Here is a 22,193-nt window from a genome sequence, read left to right as displayed (position 1 = left end):
TCATCTGAAAAAAGGACTGCACAGTGTTACCTGTGAGTCATTATCACAGCTACTTTGTACAGTATCACAGTTCTGCATCACAGTACAAACTCTGCTATCACTGTGCTCTAACAGTACATTTAGCCCCATGCCTTGCCTCTGGCACAGAGTAATGCATAATGGATCTGACGAAACTTAAAAAAGAAAAGAAAAAGCAAAAGTGAAAAAAAAAGAGCCCCAAAGCCACAGTGCAGCTCTTGAAGTTACAACACTTCTAGTGAATAAAAGAGTAAAGAGAGAGAGAGGACTCTCCTGACCCTTACAGGTGAATTCTTTACATTCAGAAATGTGAAAATTCTCATACTCAACTTGCTGTGTTAAAACAAGAGTTCATATGTCTTGAAATAACCAGTGGATTTCTGGAACTTTTCCCCACCGTTACATTGACTTCTGTTTTCCTAATGCTTGTCACAACCTGCTTTGCACACTGCAAATAGAGAGAGATAATCAAAAAGCAGTTATAGAATTTGTTAATGTATATAGTATTATAAAAGTTTCTTTTTAGGGGCAAGAGAATTCAAAACAATCTCTACTTTAAAGCTAAATATGACAAAACAGGATCAAAATTTCTCTTTAAAGACATTTTAGGTTTTTTAATATGTGTAATTTATTTTAACTTTATTAAAGAATAAGCCAATGGAAACTTTATTTAAAGTATCTTGAAATATATATTTTAGACATTTATTGCAGGTCTACTGCTCTAATCAGCAGCTGTGATATTTCATCCTAGCTAAAGCCCTGAATTTCTTGCTTTCTCTTTTCATGTGTAGGAATAATGCTGTTTTCACTTCCTGAGGTTGACAGGAGCCTGAAATAAGTCTGTAACTGACTATTCTTGGGCACCAGAAGTGAGAATCAAATCTTTCTTTCTTTGGGCAAAAGTGTTGCTTGAGGACCAAATCCATGAAGGCTTTGATAACACGTCACCTAAGTATTAGTGGGCTGTTTCTTCAGTGTGTGGACTCGGTGCAGAGAACAGGTCCCTCTGGGAACACATCCATTCCACCAGAAGGCTGTCTAAGCTAAAATTATACCATTGGGGTCCACAGCTAAAATCTGATTTTATTCTGATCTTGTTCTGGTGCCACAAATACTCACACACCTGGATAAGTTAAATTTCACTCACGTGGTTAGGCACGTGGACTACGGTGGATCTGTGGGAAAGAATTTGGCAGTTCTGTTTGCAAGGCTGAGTTTTGGAGGTTGTAGGGAAACACTTCCACGGGGCCATCAGACTGCCTCAGCAGTGCTTAGATATTAGTTTAATCAAAGAACTGTGTGCCATTACCCCAGGATCTGTGTCAAGCTGTGGATTAGGTTTATAAAAAAAACTACAAAAGCTCCTGCTGGTTGAAAGATTATGAGCATTTAGCTACATTACTGCTGTTACAGGCACGAACACGTCTTTTCAGTATTTTTGAATTATAGCACTGTTACAATTAGTTGTGTCCATCTAGTTATAAATTAGACTTAAGTTAAAGGCTTGGGTTTTTTAAAATACTCCTCATCTTCTTGTTGTTTTTGACTGTATAACATCAACTGTAATACACTTCTCTAAGCTGGTCCCAAAGAGTATGTCAATAAAAGACATTGTAGTTAGCAAAATCTAAGAACATTAAATGAAGAAAATTCACAGAGCACCAATAACCACCAGTAACTGTCATTATGTTAAACCTTTTAATTTCTCCTAACAGCAAGAATAGTATTGTGAGAATATGAGATAATACACATGAAAAGAAGAAAAGAGCTTCTATTTGTAAAAAGTGCAGGGAAGTTGTTCCCATAATAAGTCATTCTCTTAAAGAAGAGCAATTATTGAACTCTAGCAATGCAAATGTAAAACAGAAAGCCTTTCAGGAACCAACCATCATTGTTAGCATAATATATTGTCCGTACATATATGTTTTGCTTTCCCACATATCTTTTCTTTTTTTTTTTTTTTGGAACTGCATGGTATTTGGTTAAAGAGATTGTGGATCAGGATTTGGCACTTAAGGAAAAGTATTTTTTTATATTGTTCAAAGCTGACCTCTGCTTTTAAAAGGCTTGATCTGCACTTTTTCATCTGTTTAGAAGCATACATTTTTGGTTAAGAAATTGAAGACAATCTCTTTGTCTTTTTCCTAAGCTGGGAAGGTTGAGATAAAAAAGAATGCCTGCTTTAAAAGTCACACATGGCTGTAATTTAAAATTTTTTTTTTACCTCATTGTCCATAACAGTTGAAAGAAACCTTCAATGAAAGTTTATTAACTAGGCCAGTGCCTGAGGCAATAAAGGTTCATTTATTACCAGTTTCTTGGCTGTTTTTCTTCTTCTATTTTTCCGTTAAACTCATAGTGTAAGATAATACTTCACAAAATTAAACCTTTGACCTTCTGTGGAGTTAAGTCGCCTTTGATTAGATAAAGTAACAATTTATGGTCCAGCATGAGGTTGCACATGAAATGAATAATGCAACAGACTGAATGAGAACTGAGAATCTATTGCTTTTGAAAAGATGACTGTTGTTTAAGAAAGAATGTTCTCTCTTAATTGTATTGTATTGTGGCTGTGTGCATTCCAGTAGGATTTTAAATTGTCGCTGAAAACTGCAGGATAGCTAGGCAGTTATGCAACATATATTGTTTAATTCTGTCACAATTGCACCAAGCCTATAATAAATTCACAGATTACAAAGCCCCATGAAGCTGTAGCAGTTAGTAATTTCTTGTGGTATTTGAAATGCACTTTGTGATTTCACTTTTAACTCCTCAGTACAAAGGAATACATCCACTAGATAGAATAACTTGACAAAATGTAAGTCGGTCAATTCCATAAATGGCAAATATTAGTGATAAAATAATTCCACTTGCACATTTTTGAAGCATTATTCGACCTGCTAGCAGATCTATTTAAAAAAATGCAGTGTTACTAAAACAAAAGGACACTGCTGCTTTCCACATCAATGTTTTATTTCTGCAACAATGTTATTAATTGTGGAGGACACATCTTAATGAGAAAGATTTTTAGTTTCCAGCCTTGCTGTGGAAGTTTACATCTTTTGCTTGTTTATCCTAAATGCTATACCCAGGCCTCAAAATTCATATTGCAAGTTAGGAGTAGTTACAGGAAAAAGGTCTGATTAGACTGATGAACAACAGATGGTTTGAGCTTCACATATACTGGTTTTCTCCCAGTGCAAGACTGTCAGCTTCAGTTTAGTTGCACCAGTCTAAACCATGGATGATTTTTTTTCCAAGTACTACTTCTTTAGCAATATTTGAAGTGCAGTTGTTTGGTTTTTTTTTTTCACTAATATGATACCTTTAATAATAGGCCTTTAAGAGACACTAAAAAAATTATCTAGATGAGCAGTTTATGCTGAACCACTCAAATTGATCAGGAAAATATAGCTGTGGGGACAGGGACCAGACAAGGATTTTTTTGATTATCCCAAAATAACATGTAATGAAATTTTTAGGATATACCAAGCTTGTTATGTTGTATCAATCCAGGCAGCTTAGCAAAAATAAGGTTTCTGGACAACTGTGAGATTCTGGGCATACATTATACATAAAGAATTCTTTTAGTGAAACTCAGTATATTTTAGCGGAACATTATGGTGAAGTTCTCCTTTTTGCAATCCAGTCTATGTACTCAGACCTCTGTCCTCCTGCAGATTGCTTTCCCCTTCTTGTTTTATGTATCACACTATATAAAACACCCATTAGATCAGAGAGTAAGGTTAGGATCCTATTTCATTTGAAATAACTAGGCAGCGGCGTAATAAGCTACCAAAAACTTGTACCTGAACTGCTGGAACCCGTGAAACCAGTGCAATAACCTACAGTGATCGGGGTCAGGGCCTAGGAGGTAACCCTGCCTTTCTTTCTGAGGCAGATTTTTTTCAGATTTTAGTAGGAATCTTGCAAAAGTAAGAACCACAATATGAAATCTGGTATTTAATCAAGAAAGGGCTTGCATTTTTTTCAAGTCAGTAGCATTGAAATAAACTCCAGGCAAAAGGATTAAGCATTAATTTGAAATATTGAAAGGAGTTCTTGCAGAATTGAGATGAGATTTGGAACTCCTCCCATGCAATGAGTAAAGCGTTTCTGCAGAATGAACTTTGCAGCAAATAAATTAAGTTAAATGTAACACACTGCTGACAGTTGTATTTTGGTTTTCTGCCTGTTCTGTGATGACAAAGGTAAAGTTTCTTGAAAATGTTGTAAAAGTCCTAAAGAAGGAGCTTATGTAAATACGCATGTTACTGAATTTTGTAAGTAGCCATAAATATATGTATATAGACATATATAAAATAAAATATAATAGAAGCTAACAGTTGCATCAAGGAAATTATTGGAATGACTATTAGGAATTGTTATTGTTCTTAGGCATAATTATGCGAAGGAAGTTAAAAGTGAATTAAGATCAATTATTTAAATAATTCTGTAATTTGTTCCAGGATGAAGTTTAGGGATGCAATTAAAAAATGTATGTTTTGAGATATATTCAAGTCTGAAAAAGTTCCATTCACAGGTCCTTTTCTATTTTGCTTCACAAATAGGATGTGTTGTAAGCTGTTCACCCCATCAAAACTGAAAGTTTTAAGAGCTTTCTCTTAAGGCAGGCAGGAGATACTATTTGTTGGAAGGCAGAAACCCTGGATGTGATTTAGTGCCCACCAGTAATTCGTGTACGTTTCGAAAACCTGTCATGATATATGACAGCTCTCTTGGGGACTTTGCTTTTAGAACAGAATTGTTTTCTGAAGATGCTGTGGTTTTTTTGTCATTGTTTTCTGTTTCATTCACTCATTTTTCAGCGTTAGAGACCACACATACTGGGCATACTTCTGGTCTCATTCTCACCCACGAAATTCTGACTTCAGTAGAGTTGCACGGGTGTAAATTAGACCAGGACTTGGCAGGAGAAAGCTTATGATTATATTTGGCAGAGACAGCAGGCTGCAACTTTATTAACATAATTAACAGCTACAAACACACCCAACAGGCCAAAGTAATCTAGTGACAGAAGAGAGAAGGTCTTAGTAGGAAAGGATCCTTCATGCTCTCTTTTGGTGTTCTGCTTCTTGTTCCTGAGTTCCTGCTAAGGCTTGGCGAGCGTTCAATTGAGCTGTAATTCAAATTCATACTGCTCCTGCAAGACACCTTGAACAGAGTTTTGCTGATGAGTCTATAGGAACTGTCAGCAATACGGAGATTACTTCAGAAGCGTGATGGTTGAATCGAACTTTACTTTCTGATGTTTTGCCTTTTGAATTAAATTGTTGGGCAAGATTAATTGCACGCAGTAAGAGATTTAAATGAATGGCTTTATAAAGCATTAAAGTTCTAAGTATGTCACATGGGAAAAAAGCTGTAAGGTTTAAATGAATAAATGTATTTAATGCATAAAATGTCTAGGCTAATTTTTTAATTCCTTTACAAACATATTGAAAAACCATACTTTATTCATCCATCTTAGTTATACTGCTGTGGTTGTGGTAATTTAATATTCCTGCTCTTTGCTAATCTTCTGGTTCAACAGAAGTAAACAATAGGTTTCATAAATTAAAAATACGCTCCTCAGAACATGCTTCTAAAGATAAAAAACAAGGCTGTAAACATTTATGACTGAAACAAACTAGATTGTTCAAATACTGCCATGATGTATCATGTATATCAATATGGCACTGATATCAGTTAGAATGCAAACAAGGTTTTAAATGATGTGCCCCTTCATTTCAGCTGGAGAATCCGCTTTACACCATCTGCCTATCAGATGGTTAGGAACCAGGACTGCGTATTAATGCCACATGTTCGATTTTCATTCCTCTTGTAATGGTTAGATTCATATTGCTAATAGCTGTGCATGAGCACTGTCGATGAAATTTGTGTGACGATGGAGTGATGAGATATTTATAAAGCTGCCTGTCTCACTGCATAATCAGCAGGAAGAATGCCAGACATAAACAACTTATCAATTTCAGAATATTAATGACAACTACCATTGCCTTTAATCCACTGAATATTTTGGCCTGAATAATTTTTAACTGTTCAAGTAAATATTTGTAAAGAACAAAAGATACCTACGTGGCTATTCAGTGTGATCCTTATTTCTTTCATTTCAGTTGACTTTGTAGGTTACATTTAGTTATCTCATTTTTGAAGGTAACATTTCTGTAGTGTAGAGAAATGTGCACCTTGGAAATTCCTTGGCTACTTATTGTAAGAGTAAATTGATGTTAAATAATGTTTACAACAAACAACTTTTTCAAATAATAATTTTTTATTAAATCCCAGGTATTTCCCTGTGTGTGTACACATACTGGGACTTTACAACTTAGGATTTTAAAATATAAATATAGATACATAGTGGTGTATTAACTTCTGCTTATAATATATTTGCCTGCCTATACTAGTGAGTTAAGAAAGATAAGTTGGGCCCTATGCTGAAGTTCTGGTACACCACAGTGCACCAGTGATTATAAAGCAAGTGGCTCTGATAACTGGCTTTGGGCCTCCCTTGGCACTTGCTCAGGGGATAGGAAAAAGCAGCACTAAAGGAGAAACTGTGCTGTAGACTGGAATTGCTGTAAGGACCACCATTAAGCTAGAGTTCTGAGCATTATTCCTTCCATTTCCCTCCTTACTTTCACCAGTGCTTACACACATTTCAGATTTGCATGGTTTCCATTAATTGCTGTATAGAAAACTTAAATCATTTCAGTCACTTCTGTGATTGTAAGAGAAGGAATGAAATTATTAGTTTAATTCCTACTGTTTGAAATTATCATTTTTTTTGCCACAAGCATTATCTTGCAAAACTCTAACTACAGAACTAGGCAATTTGTATTTTAGTTTCTCAGTCCCCATCCAAAGAGCATACTCTTTTTTTTGCAAATTTTGTAGCAAAAGAGGAATTTTATTTCAGGAATTCTGCATCCAGGTCATTATTCCAATGAGAAAGAAAATAATTGCAGGTGGTGTCACGAGTCCAGCATCTCTTTAGTATGTAATTTACCCCAGTACTTGGAAGCACTTTAAAACTGCTGGCGTAAAGGCAACGAAGAATTTGTGGCCTGCTGTTGTAGTCATTGAATATAATGTACCAGGATATTCCTCCAAATAATTGTTCTTTAAAAATGCTAGGTTTAGCTTTTGAGGGATGTATACATATATTAAAAAAGGAAGTATAGGTTATTGTGTTGTTTAATGAGCACCGGATGCAAACCAAAGTTCAGAGGTGCACCATCCCTTTTTCTGTGGCCAAATTTAGGGACTGTAACCAAATTTGTATAATGTATGGCTTCATATCCTTCCTCTAAGGTAAAAATATAATTGGAAGCAATCCATGTTATTGTCAATACCTTTTTAAGATCAGAACATGCACAATTTGTGATAGTAGCAGAAGCTAAAATAAAAGTAAACCCTCATATTTATTCATCTTCTCATTTATTTTTGGCCTTTGTACATCTTCTACCTGAAACAGCACTTTTGTAAAGAATATTGATCTGTAATTATCACTTGGTCAGTAATTCTCATTACACTTGGAGGTGTTAGAAGTCAGCCTGTGAGGAGGGTTGGGAGGCCGGAACTGTTTGCTAATCTTTATGTGGTCATGCAAAGCAATCAGGGAAAACAACCTTCAGTCAAGCAACAATATATTCAAAGGCACCTCTTATGCCACCTCATAGATTTCCTGATGTCTGCTCACCTTCTGCTTTTTCCCTGCTGGAATTTGCCTTCTGTCCCTCCCCATCGCTAGCCAAAAACATGGCAAAAGTGAGCTTGTTTTCCTTGTAAGGAGTCAAAGGAGACAACAAGGGACCCTGGGAAGCAATGGTGCTAGCAATATTTACCTCAGCGGCCTGGGATTATTTGCTTATTTGGTCTTTCCTGCTAAATTGCACTCTTCCTATGCTAGACAGCAGCCTTAGAATAGTAAATTGTGGCGTTAGTTCCTCTTGAGATCCATAGGACACTTCACACCTCTCAGAGTAGCTGAAAATCAGACAAGCAGGCACCTTTAAACTAATTACATGGAGTTTTTCAAGCCTTCTCCACATTCAGGGCAAGAATCTTGATTCAAAATGACCGAGGGTCTGTTCTCTTCACGTGGCATCACAGGCTGAGGGCTGAGTGAGTCAATGCATTAAACTAACCTGCTTTGTTGCCTTCTCTTTTGCTTCTTAGGTTTAGTTCTCTGTCATTTCCATCTCTGCCCCCTGCATCAGTTGTGGGGGGGAGGCAGCTCTTGTGAAGCTTTTACAGTGTCCTCTCTCTGCTGCCATCCAGGCTGGGGCAGAGGGATCTGGGTGGGCAGCAGCAGGGCTTGGGCACCACAGGAGAATTGCCCTGCCTCGGGGAAGAGGGCAAAAACTTATGCTTGTGACTTTGATTAAAGGCTGTGTCTAATTTTGACTTTTGAAGGCAACTGGAGAACTGGACCAGTTCTCCAGTTGCCCTTGACAAAGAGAAATTTTTCTGGGTTTGTAGAGCATTGTTGTCTGGATGGATGGCAGAAACTTGGTTTGGTAGGAAGAGCACTTGAATTGCCTGTAGGTGATTTTGGGATTGGTATTAAATGGGTTAGTACTTCCTCTTCTCATTGATAAATATTTTATTGCCTTACAGTCTGAGGAGAGCAGAATAATGTTCTGCATTTTTTTTTTTCTAGAAATGCTTCCTAGAAAAACTACATGTCCTTGCTATTATGTGTGAAATGAGAAATGCCTGAGTTCTCTAATCTGTTACTCATAAATAGAAATTATAGACCTGTTACTTCTCTTTTCTTTAGCATTACTAAAATTAAAGATCTGATGGGAAATTTTTTCTAAGTATGGTTACTCACCTATTCATAGTCAGACAGGACACCATTTTGAAGCTAAATTAGATTTTTGACTGCATCTGTTTGTAGCTGCATCTAGTTGTGATTTTATTATGAAAGCACTTACTGGACACCAAGTTAAAGTTTAGATGAATGTATAGGAGTAATTATCTAAATACAGTGTGAAATATTTTACTTGAAAAAGTTGATAGTTTTCAAAGCCAATAAGAGGAATAAAACTCTGCAGTGCTCTCTGTTCTTATGTAATAGGCACGAAGGAATAATAACAGTCCCTACAATAATGGAGACTCACAGAATAATGAATATTAAATTTTTTTTATACTTCTTTGCAGGTCTGACAGCAGCAGCTGCAGCAGCAGCAGCTGCCACCAATGCTGCCATAGCAGAAGCAATGAAAGTGAAAAAAATCAAATTGGAAGCTATGTCCAACTATCATGCAAATAATAACCAGCATGGAGCAGACTCTGAAAATGGAGATCTGAATTCAAGCGTTGGTAAGTTTCAGACATAGCATTAATATATGTCCATAATACTGAGATATTTTATTAAAATGGTAATCTTTCTGAACTTCCTTCTGAAGCTTTGATTTGGTGTAAAAAGTTGCATATTTGTTTTCCTTTTCTTAATGTTTTCAGTTTTATTTTGTACCTGACCTTTACACACCATTCAGTGTTGTTGTTACTATTACAAAAACATTCTTTTCTTCACAGGCTACTTTTGCAGACTCCAGTTAATATTTTCCATGAAAGAAAGTGGTTTGATTTCTTAGAGTTCATTTTTCAAAGTACAGGTGGAGTGACAGATGATGGTGTCAAAGTGAAATTTAACAATGTCTCCTGCTCAGTGTGCTGGGTATTGACTTTAGGTAATTCAGAACACAAGCTTGAAAGCAAAATATTTCATACTTTCATGTGCCCTGTGACAAAAGGAAAACATACATACACAATAAATTCTGCCATGCTCTGCAGTTCCTATCATATTTTATTTTAATAAACACGTTCTTAAAATGTAGTTAACATTTTTTTCCATTTCTTAAGCAGCCATCAGCAACTCTTGTTCTTTTTCAAAAAAGAATTGTTTCAGTATACTTTATTCATTTGTTTGGACAATTTGTTTTGCTAAAGCATACTTCAAAGCTAGGATAACTTTTGTTGTTGTTGATTAAATCTTTAATCATCTGTGTGTGTCTGCTGTAAAATGTTTTGTTATGCCATTTCATTGTATTGGATCCTTTTATCATGTTGAGACAGTATTAACTCAGCAACAGAAATTCAATGACAAGAGGTACATTCAGAAGACTGCAGGGAGGATTGGTGTATGCTGGATTTAAATGGCCTCAGATAGGCTTTTTGTTTTTATTTTGGCCTTTTGTTCAGATTTTTTTTTTTTTTTAGTTTTTCATCTTCTAAATACATTTGGAATTAATCTGAGAGGGTATGCACTAGCCTTAACATAAATAAATAAATGTTTGAGGACAGTGTTTCTGTACAGTTCAATAGGCATCAGTAGGGTATTATTTAGAAATAATATGAATTGCAGTTCAAAGTACAGGATCACTTGGGTACATACTACTGTAAATAGCAACAAGATGTGTGCATTACTGCACAAGGAGATTATATGATTGGTTTTGTTTTCCTTTTAAATAAAGGCTTTAAAAATACTTCTATGATGGTGAAGAAAATAGTCTTAAATTACTGAGATACCAACATATGTGGTTACTCTAATACAAGTGTAAAGATTGTTCTCTTGGAGAAAAAACAAGAGAGGGTAGAGTGCAGGTGTCTTTGAAATCTGGGAGGAGGAGATAGGTACAAATGAAGTGGAAGGACCAGTTGGCCTCCAGCACACTGGGAGAAAAGTGAAGTAATGAGAAAGGGTGAACAGGGTAAGTACAAGCCGAGAAGATAAAGAGTGTGCACTAGAACTAGAAGCTAATTTAGATTTTCAGGCTTAGATGAATCCATTATGTGAAATAAAATGTTCAAATATACTGGTTTGTGGAGCTGCTATTCTGCTTGGCAGTTCTAGTTATAAACCACATGTGCATCCATGGGGATGGAAAAATTAATCAGCATCTAAGACACACAGAGTATTTGTAGAAGAGTGGACAGAAGGAATATCTGAACTTCCTCTGAATAAAAAAGAAAAATATCTATTTTGAAATCCTTGTTTTAGGCAAAATTTAGATAACTAATATGCTCTTAGACAGCCTAATCATTTTCCCTATTTAAGAAAATACATTCTAGCTATTTTAGTAAGGCAAACTTAGTGAAGCAAGATTATTTATTGTCATTGTCAAAATTTTCTCTCAGCCCCTTAACTTACTTGTTAACTTCAGTTAATTTCCCAATTTAACTGAATGAAGAATTGAGTTAATTTTGTACAGAAAAAAATGGCTCTTCTGAGTAGAGTGAATAGCTTTCCAGTTGTCTCCATTGCATGAGGAATGGTTCTGAAAATACAGTTTTCTTGTCTGTGCATCTTGTCTTGAGCTGCACCCTTCACGCAGAGGATTTCTCAAGAGCAATTTGATTTATTTGTTTGGTTTTTTTTAATAGTGAACCCTTTCTAGTGTCCAGTGTTAGTCATGCATATGGAATCAGAGAAGTGACTCCTATGTTACTAATGTCAGGGTATTGTTAGGTTCATGAAGAGTTAAGTTCTTTGTTTATTAGTTGCATTTTTGAAAATTAGCACACTGTATTATCTTGACAAGAGCTCATATTTCAAAGGTGTTGCTTGTAGTAAGTACGTACACTTTCTTCTCCTGCATTTTTTCAGGAGTGCGTTTATTTATGTATTTTCAAATAAATATTATCAAGTCCATATACCAGTAATGTTTTAAATTACAGCTTGCTAGGGAAGAATATGAAATATTACATTACTGAATGTTGACAGGAGGAAAGACTAAAACAAAAGAAAACAACCTGATTTTAGTTTACATTTTAAATTAGCTTATGTGCCTGACCAAACTGAAAAGGAGCAAATGATCCAACCAGGCTAAAAACTTAACTGAGTCATCCTAGCCCATATGCAGCAGAAATTGTGGTGGGTGTGGATTTACCATCCTGTGCTCCAATGCTTACATAAAGGTGGATAAATAAAATAAGGGCCCTTATTTTATTTATCTTATTGTATTGACAGGTCAGGTTTACTTCTGAATTGTCTTGCTTTTTGGATTTAATCAAATGCTTAATGTGAATTACAGAAGTAATTCTTGTAGTCAAGCATTGTATAATTATACAGAGCACTACACAAATTTATTAACTTGGTCCTTTGAAGCAATGGCCAAAAGGTGAGTGAATGAAGGGAGTTAAAGGAAGCCAATGATACTAATAAGTAATTATTTTATATCTTTCTGTTTTGCTGGTAACCTTGAGCTTGCATCCTCCCACCAGAATTATCATTTTAGAAGGGAAAAAAAAAAAAAAGAAATTACAGAGGAATCAGAGTGAGGTATTAGCACACTGAGTAAAATATATGGCTGCAACGCCTTTCTCCCCCATCCACAATCAATTGGATTCTTTTAGTTTAATATTTACTTGCTAAGATGAGATGCTAGTCTGCATGGTGATAAACAGTCTGCTACTGGCATCTGAAGGTGACCTGTCAGTTCATATGGACAAATCTCCTGCTTACTGAAATGTACAAAATAAATCATTAAAGCAGGCAGGTGCTCATTCCCAGATTTAAATCACCATAGATTTATGATTTGAATTAATGCTTCATTTGGTCATAGAAATAGATGCTGAGACAAATGATATGCAGTGGTTGGGGCTTCCATACTGTAGCCATCCTAATATTGATTACTGAGATGTCTTTGCAATCTCTTGTTTATATCAAGTACTGTCTTGTGACAGCTTGGCTGATATGAGCTACATTGCAGATAAGAAGGAAAAATGTCCCAGGTTCTTTTTAGTGGCAATCCTACATACAACATGCAGGATAGATAAATTATTGGGGTTTTGTCTAAAAAATGAATTCCATAGGGCAGCAAAGGAAAAAGAAAGATTATGCTCTGTGTTGGGGATTTTTTTGTTGCTGTTGTTGGATTTGGTGTTTTTTTTTCCTTCTTTTTTTTTTAAATTTGGTTTGGTTTTTTAAATTAATTGCAGAATGAAAAGAAAGAGACTGGCAAGGTCAAATTTTGAATTTCACTGCTGAGGTCCTACTCTTTGTCAAATTAGCATCTTAGTGTGATACTAGGATCAGTTGTATGTTTACCATCTGATGCTCTGAAGCAATGCATAGGTAAAGCAGCTCAATCATTTCCTCGCTGCTTAAGTACTTACTGCCCTGCTGTCCTACTTCATTAACCTGCAGCAGCAAAGGATAAAAGCCTTTGAAAATAAATGCCTTTTAAAAGCTATTTTTGTGGGCTAGAGTTTGCTATCTATAACTTGGTAGGAAGTGAAGAACAGTCCGTATACTTTTGCTTCCCAAACATTATATAAAATGAAAACACTGTGCATACACTTTAGGGAATACTCAAAGGATTTGTTAAGACCTTTGCCACTTGCTAAAATATGACTCATAAAACTTGTAAACAACTATCAACAATAGTAAATTAGTTGCTTAGTAGGAAATGAGTTCATATCTATTCAAAATGTGATCTCAAAACAGATGTCCCAAGAAAATGTCATTGTTTAAAAGACATTCATACAAAAAAAAATGCTATTATTTCTTTAAGGAAGTGAAGCAATCATGAAGACTTTGGTGTTCTTAATTTCTAAACACAGTTAGGAAATACGAGGCAACATTTTACACTTGGCTAGCATGTTAATCCATAAACAACCACAAAATGTGTTGAAAATTAAGAGATTTTCTTGGCATGTTAGGTTTCCTCTTCATCTGCATTACCTTGCAATATTTAAAATTATGAGGCAAATACAAGGCTTCCTGTGATGTGTTGTTCAAAGGTAAAGCTTGCTTGTATACTGTTATTTTTTTTCATCCAGAATCAGAGATAAAATGATTCAGGTGAAATTATTTTTCTCCGGTGACCTTGCCCAATAATAGAACAGTACAAAATGCAGTAATTTCCTTTTTCTAAACACACGTGTCTATTTTAAGGGAAAGGAATACTTTTATGGTTTCAGGAAAAAGTCTTGGAGACCTTGAAAAAGCAAATAAAAGGAAACAGAGAATGCAGGCCACTGAGCACAGCTCTGCAGTTGCACATCTGATTCTCTGCCTTGGCAATGTTAATGAACCTCAAATCCTCCCTATAATTAGATGAGGGAATTGCTTATATTTTCAAACAGATGATGCTGCTGTAATGAAACGATTGGAAACGATTGACAGGGAACTTAAAAGTGTCTACCGTAGTCATTTAGTTTCCGGGTTTTGGGTTTGGGGTTTTTTTTTCTTTCTTCTTCTTTTTTTTTCTCTTTTTTTTCTTTTTTTTTTTTTTTTTTTTTTATGTAGAAGAAGATTGGCTGTAGATACAGGTCCTGGGAGAGGTAGTAATTTACACAGAATGCTATGACAGGTGTCTTTGTATAGCATGGAAATAAAATGGAAGGCAGAGGAATGATGGGCAGGCATGGCAATTTTTTGGGAGGGGGTGTCCTGTGCTTATTCTGCCTGGGTTCTTTAAAAGGGGCCGAGACTCAAGAGATGGATCCGGATTGAGTGCACAGCTGTAACTGCTGATGAGCTAATTGCTCCTTATCTCTCAGCCCCATTCATCTTCATTTTTTACCAATTACTGAGAATTATCTGTGTTCTCAGTTGGATATGAGAGTTAATCCTTTTTGGTTAAGCTGGCAGTACTGTGAGCAGATTCCAAATCATAGGGTGAAAAAGCCAGAGCAAGCTTGTTCTCAAACTCTCTCCAGTTCAATGACAGTATCAGTAGTTCATAAGAATTTTTCTATTGTTTAACAGATTAAACACTGGGCTGTTTTTTTACTTTTATACTATTATTAATATGTATTTTTCTCTTAGTGTAAACTGAATGAGTATATTCCTAGGTGGATATGTTTCCTTTCTGAAAATATTGCAAAAATGAAAATAAGCTAAACAGTAACTTCAGACCAGGAGGATTCTTTGCAGAATGTCAGTGTTTATTGTGTGATACATAGCACTTCTTTTAATGACGAGACTGTGCATGCAACTTTGACATCGTGGGACATAAGACAAATGCTTGTCAGTGACAGATATCTACTTTTGTAAATTTGTTTGAGATCTGTAGGTGAAAAGTGCTGTCTAGGTGCTTGCAAAAGCATAATCATACAGCCTTAAGGACAAATGTGCTATGTGGAGCACATCATATTTCAAGCTAAAGGAATGCTTTCATAAAACTGTGCTTTGGGAACACACAGAACACCAGAAACAGATCATTTAGTTATAATCAGGTCACTAAGCTTTTTTTTCTAGAATTTTGCTTGTCATGGGAAAAAAAATCTTGCATCCTATAGCTAAAATGTAATGTTTGTCTGTCAACCAGGAATGTAATTAGTTCATATCTGCTTCTGTAGACTTTAATTGTGATGGTTAAATTTGCTAAACAAGGCAATAACTGGTTGTTATGACCTGAGCACCAGTTAGTAAATTAGGAGAATTATTAGCAAAGATTCAGCATTTCATATTGGAGGGTCAGTTGTGCTGTAACAGTTCCCTCATCCAGATTAAATCTTCACTGTGAAGCTCATTGAAACAAATGTAGACATTTGCATCTGAGTCACCTTAGACTCAACAGACAGCAATAGGCACTTGTAGGGGTGATCCATCTCACCCTAAAGTAGATGGCAAAAGTAGATCAGATAAATTGCACCTTACAAGTGCTTAGTCATGCGACTACCGAGTTGTAGTTGCATAAAGGAAGTTAAATGAATGGATCTCACTCTCAGTGCATGCAATTAATATTTTCTGGAATAAGATCTGAAGATTTGTAGGAGGTGACAGGTCTTTTCCAAGACAGTGATGCAGTCATGGCAAAATAGTGCTTGAGGCACAGTGAAATAGAAAAGTAAAGTAAATAAATTTACTCTTCAGAAACAGCAGGTGAGAAGTTTAGCTGTTCTCGCAGAAAACTATTTAGATATAAATATACTCAGAAGTTTTTCTGGTTGTGTGGGTATGCTGCTTCTGAAAAGAGTGGTTTTACCTACATGAAGCATACTAGAGAGCAGGCTTCTAAAACTGCAGAAGCAAAAGCTTCCAGTGTGACATTTGTGCTTTGGGCTTGCTATGAAGCTGTATTGAGTTCATGGAAAAATCTAAATTAATAAGTCTATCTTGTCAGCAAGATAAAGAGAGAAAAAAAAAAAAGCTATTTATATTGTTTGATCACATTTACTTTATTTCCTGTTCCATGAAAGATAATCCTAATTGGATAAATAGTTGGATAATTTAATCTCCAATGTGATTTATTTTCAAAATGTGTACTTTATTGTTATGGCCATTTTTTCTTTTTATTAGTGCCTTGTAGGGTACTAACAAAATTGTTAAGCTTTCATTCAGTTTTGTTTCATTGTTTCTTGTTATCTGCAGTAAATATAGTAAAACCTGATATTGTGGATGTGCTATGTTAAGAAATATAAGTTTAATACACACCTCATTTTACTAAGTAGTTACAATAGTCTACAGGATCATCATAAATATTAATTAGAAGCTACTTTTTTAAAAGAAAACACTAAATTTTAGGTTATTAGTTCAGTTTTAGGAAATAATGTCTCTGGTGGAATAAGTGACAATGTCATACAATAATTAAATTATCATCATGAAAATGTGTCTCTTTTCTGTGTTACAGACATGAAAATATGCTATATTACCCAAAGAAATATTTTCTCTATGGTTATATTGATATTTAAGAAATGCAGAGTTTTTTCATTCATATGCAGGACAAAGGACTACATAGAGCTGCATTTATTTTTGGGACAGAATTTAAAATATGCATCCTATTCTGATTGGTGTGTATGTTTCTGAGTTGTATGAACTAGGCAACAGTTATTTTTAGTGCTAAAGGTTATTTCATAGTATTGAATGCTTGGAGGGTTTTGTTTAATCGAAATATCCTGGGGCAGGAGGGGAAAGAAGTGTCTGTCTGGAGACTCAGACTGTATTTGTAAACATTATATGCCTGCATGTGTCTGTGTTCAAAGGAGCATTTTTGGCGATTCTCCAGGTAATGGAAAGGCAACCATAGGCCCCAAGTCAGGCATCTACTGTAAGAAATTTTCTTAAATTGAGCCCGTGCATGTAGAAAATTGTGTGCTCTGGCAGTTTTTAAAAACTGCATTTTATAGGTCCTTTCCCATCAGCAATGTCAGCGGGATGTACATGGAGATGCATTGCCCTTGTCTCAGAGTTTGCATTCAAGTCTTAGAGCTTCAACTTTTTATGACCAGGAAATCCATTAACACATCTATGTGGTAAAGCAGATAAATGAGGACCATATTGCTGCAAAAATCAGAATGGGAAATAACTGCCTCTTTTATATGGAAAGAGGTAATGTGGACAGAAGAGGGAGGAACAGGCAAGCAAGGGGAGGATGCAGTCCTGTGTAAGAGGCAGGAGGCAGTTTGTCCTAGAGGTCAGAATTTCTTCTTCTTTCTTTTAAGTTCTTCATGGATGGAAGAGGCAGAGCATTGATCGTGCTCTGAGGCTGCATGTCAGATATGGATATCAAATTTTCTGTTTGCTGTTGAGTGCCAGTCCAGTTTGTATCTGAATATTCAAAGAGTAGAAACACGGGATTACGTACTTCCATAGAAAGCCAGCTCTGCATATTTCCTTTGTAAAATGTATTGATCATCTTTCTTTTTATGCTAAATAATGAAGTGAAGAATAAAATCTTTGGATAGGAGAAAGTATTGGAAGACCTGTGCAGCTTTTCTGTTTAAGCAAAGGAGGAAGTTCCATGACCTCTTAAAAATTCAGCTTTTGCACATCATCATTTCAGGCTGCAGAAGCAGTGTGGCCATTTAATCAAACCTGGCCCTTTCCCCCTTTGCATTAAAACCAAAAAGTGTCTGAAGTTGGCAGTCCTGTAAAGCACAGCCCCGTGGCTCTGGTGAGGTAAGAGGAGGTGGCTGTTGCACAAGCAACCCTCTGGGTGTCTCAATCATGTGTTAACTGAACAACATGGCTGGAAAAAGAAAGCTGAATAACATAAAATTCAACTGGCAGTACCTTGAATAATCCATGTGTATTTTTGACAGTTAAGATGGAGACAATAGGAATACTTGATGGACCAGACAGGAGGGAATAGAAAGGATTTTAGCATGGTTTTCTTTAACAGCAGGCCATAATCGAGATGCAGACCCTTGCATTTATTCAGTGCTGAGAGAATTACTAGTTTGATAACGACTAGGAATGTTGTTATTAAAACAGTATGTGCAGTTCATTTTCAACAGTTTTGAATTAGAGTCTGCACTAATGAAACGGATACGGTTTCTTTCACAAAGGGCAGATCTGTTAGTTAATATAGCTGCAGCAGTGCCTTGTGGACCATGCCTTTAGCTCTATTTGTATTTCACAGCATGATAAGCAAAGAGTGTTGATTTTCAAGGATCCTGCTGATGAAAGGTAATGGCATTATTACATCTTTATCTCAAAAACAGAACTGCATGGTAAATGATTATTTTTTCTCCCCAACCCCTTTTTTTTTTTCATTCTTTTTGCTGTTGCACAAAGGATTTCTTGCTTAGAATCCTTTTTTTTATTTCTTTGAATGATTTTAGCCTTGGAAATGATATGTTATTATTTAATGTCTGCACAGCAAGCCTGAGAGCACCTAATAGCGAATGGATTGGAAGTGAAGTGCCTCCTGCTCACAGATATGGATCGGCTCAGTCACACGCTGTACCAGCTGTCATCTCAGCCATACTGCTGTGATTTAATTAGTCTGTTTATGTCCTTTCTAATAATATTTCCATCTCTATGAAAGGGCAAATGCGACAGGGACTTTTTTTCCCTCTCTGGTTCTGCAGACTGAAGAATGTGGCCTACATCTGATATGCTGAAATGCAGGATTGAATCGCTGTTCCTGTCACTTCAAGCTGTTGATAAATTGTTCAGCCAAGAAGTGTACTTACTTCCTTAGGGTCATTTGTGGGCTGGGGGCCTGTAATCTGCATAGGGGATAACAAAAAGAAGAAAAAGAAAGACCACATATAGTGTTTTTCTCCTCAAGGGATCAAGGCACATTAGGCTGATGAGTTTTCCAAAATGTTGAAATTTTAAAAGATCTTTTTCTCTGAGATGTATTAATTTCTTTATTAGGGTTTGAAGAAAGGTTTTCATTGTACTTTTAATCCCATGTCCATTTTGAGAACACTCTACATAGTAGTGGGTCATCAGTCTATTTTCAGAAATCAATACTCTGTACAAAATGCATATGATGTTATTTCTTAATAATTTTTTTTGTAACAATCAAAATACTACCAGTTTCTTAAAAAAAAAGGTAGCATTCCACTATGGCCTGTTTTTCATCCCATACATTCCTATTCTAGGACCTTTACAAAAAGCACCTATAAATGCATAGCAATATTTGTATAAAGATAAAACTGGGCAGGCTGTTATCATCACTTCAGGCCTCTGGATATTCAAATTCACATTTGCTTCTTTCTGGTCTTTCCCTCCCTGTCACTGAAAAAGAAAACTTCAATTAAATGACAATGTTTGGTGCTTTCGTGACTGTTCCTAGTGATGGAGGTGATCATCTCCCATCTCTTTCTGCTGATCAAAGGGGAGAAGGCGATCACTGCACTAAGGAAGAACGCCTTGGCATTTCCCAGCATGAGATTCTGTAGGCTGTTGCGAAGGAGGCAGGTATTTCAAGTCACAGGGACCAGCTGTCCAGGGAGATGCCTGGGATGGCAGCAGGGAAAAGTAACCTCTTTTGATCTCTTCACTGCTGCAAAATGTGACTTTTTCCCTGTTCATTTTGACTCTTTCTTGCTCTCTGATGTGCCTGTCAGTGACATTATCTTTATACAACTGTCTTTGTAGAAGAAAAAATCCCTGTAGTGCGTTTTATTTTTTTTCTTCTTCTAGTTTTGTTTTGGATTTTTTCAGTGTGGATTTTTTGGTGTGGTTTTGGTTTTGGTGGAGCTTTTCTATTTTTTTTTTAAGATGAAGAACATTCATATGGCTGCAAAACTTGAGAACCTTGATGCTGCCATTGCCATGGAAGATTTCAATTGAAATGGAAAATCCAAACTGCAGACATGGCATACCACAATGGGGTGTAGGTTCTTTGGCTATTGAGACTGTTGAGATGCTTGTGAAAAATTTTTCTCTAGGGTGATTCTAGAGAGGTCTTACTTCACAAAGTGCGCTTTAGTACACAGATTACAGCACTTTCTGTGACTTGCATTATTCTAGGTTTACATTACACCTGAATGTTTTCTTATTTCTTTATTTATTATATGGTAGGACTGCAACTCCTATGCACAGAAAGACAATTTCTGTCTTAAATTTATTTTTGCTTCACTTTAGAGTGAAGCATACCTACTGCAAGACAAGAGAGGCCTTCTCCAGAATAGCTTAGGTGTCAGTAGTTTGGCATGTTGAGCCATGTTGTCATATATAATTTTAAATGAACAAACAAAAAAGTTTCTTTGCAATTTCCCCTCTCCAAAGCCTTCTTAACAGTTAGGGCACCCATGTTTCTTAGTAACACCATACTCACATCTCATATTCTCAGGTTTCATAATACTGCCTCACCTCAGCAATCAGACGAGAGTAAATTTACAAGTTTGACATATAAAGGGATGAACTTTATTGTTAGACAGTTAGGGAGGCATTTAAAAAACCCTAACAAACACAAAACTTTCAGGTTGCAGTCTTGGATAGAGGGGACAAATGTTTAATATGCTTAATTTCCTCAATAGTCTGTAACTTGTTTTTGACTCAATACATAAACAGATCTGATTAAGTTATCTTGACAGAAATATTTTTATGATAGCAAACAAACTTAGCAGTAAGCATTTGACATCATTATTTATTAATATGATAAATGAATTGTGAGATGTGTGATTGTGTGATGATGCATTCATTTAGTTGTTCCTTTTTTTCTTTTACTAATCTCTGTCATGTTGGATTTATAAATGGAACTGAGTGACCTTTGAAACTGTGATGGAAATGAAGAGATAAACACAACTTGAAAGGACAAACCAATTAATATAAATGTGTTACACATAAAGAACTGATTTCAATCAATTGCTATCTGTGTAAACCTTTGGGCACTTAGCTGAATGAAATAGAGCAAACAGATTACGTGACATAGGGACAAAACATCTCTTTAACTCTTTTACTATGGAGTTGGGATATCATCCAAAATGAGCAACAGGAAGAAGAAGGTGTATGCTACATTGTGGTACAAAGTCCATTGAGAAGTTACAGTCCTTAAAGATAATCTTTTTCTGACAATCAGAAAGCCCTTCTGCCAGTATTCTTCCGCATTTTGATGAATATTTAAAGGAACTTCAATTTGTTTACTCTTTCCAGCACTTTTAATTGAACTTCCAAAACACTTATGCAGTATGCTTTTAAAATGTCCTAATTCAGGAATTTCTAAATAGCATATGCATTTCTTCTACAGCTGCCTAGTAATGATGAAAACATTTATCACCCTGAAATCAATACAAATGTCCTGGGCATCCTTGTTTAAGAAAATTACAGCATCTCTCTCAACATTTTTTATTTTTCCCTTTTATTTTTTTTCCTAAAGAATGGAATCTTTTGTTACATGCATTTCAAACTACCTGCACATATTGTTCTCTTTATAGGCTTAATTAGAGGATGTGATGAACTTAATGTAAAGGTTTCAAAATACTGTCACTGATGCACAACAAGGGAAAGAAAAAGATTAAAAGAAAAAAAGCAATACAAGCTTGACATTTTAAAACACTTGCATTTGAAAGACTTTTCACTACTAATTGATTTTTAAAAGAGTTCTATGGAAAAGTGAACTCAGAAATGTTTGGAAGTGCCTTGGCAGTGTGCCAGAACATTTAGTACAAAGCGTAACTAGACAGTTTCTGAGGCCTTACTACAACTGAAAAGATATGTTCTTTGCCTTTCTTAATCTAATTTGGAATCCCAGCTGTACACTTGCAGATTATGCTGGTTATTTTCAGTATCTTGTGGACATCTTTAAATGATCAGTTGACACAAGACAGCAACTTCCCTGCTGTCACAAACAGGGTTAGGCAACACAAGGATTTCAGTAGTGAAATTTTCATTAAATTTCCTAAAACAAGCTATAATAAGGAATTAGTGTTCATTTCCTTATTTTAGGCAGCATTTTGATTGTATTTGTCTGCTAATACTGTTTTCTAGCATGGATTGATTGGGCCAAAGTCTG

The 22,193-nt window shown here is 35.8% G+C and overlaps 1 protein-coding gene across 3 annotated transcripts in view; it reads left to right on the top strand.

Annotated features, from left to right (window-relative positions):
* The window catches only part of DACH1 (dachshund family transcription factor 1), a 350,907-nt gene that overhangs the window by 171,769 nt on the left and 156,945 nt on the right, over positions 1-22,193 (top strand). For all 3 annotated transcript variants that reach the window (XM_058824679.1, XM_058824678.1, XM_058824680.1), the window contains exon 3: positions 9,208-9,369. In XM_058824679.1, coding sequence (XP_058680662.1) covers positions 9,208-9,369 — 162 coding nt within the window. The remainder of the gene's footprint in view (positions 1-9,207; positions 9,370-22,193) is intronic.

This window comes from Ammospiza caudacuta, chromosome 2 (genome assembly GCF_027887145.1).
Source record: "Ammospiza caudacuta isolate bAmmCau1 chromosome 2, bAmmCau1.pri, whole genome shotgun sequence".
Taxonomy (NCBI): Eukaryota; Metazoa; Chordata; class Aves; order Passeriformes; family Passerellidae; genus Ammospiza; species Ammospiza caudacuta.
The sequence above is the reverse complement of the archived record's forward strand: the minus strand, read 5'-3'. Positions and strand labels throughout refer to the sequence as shown.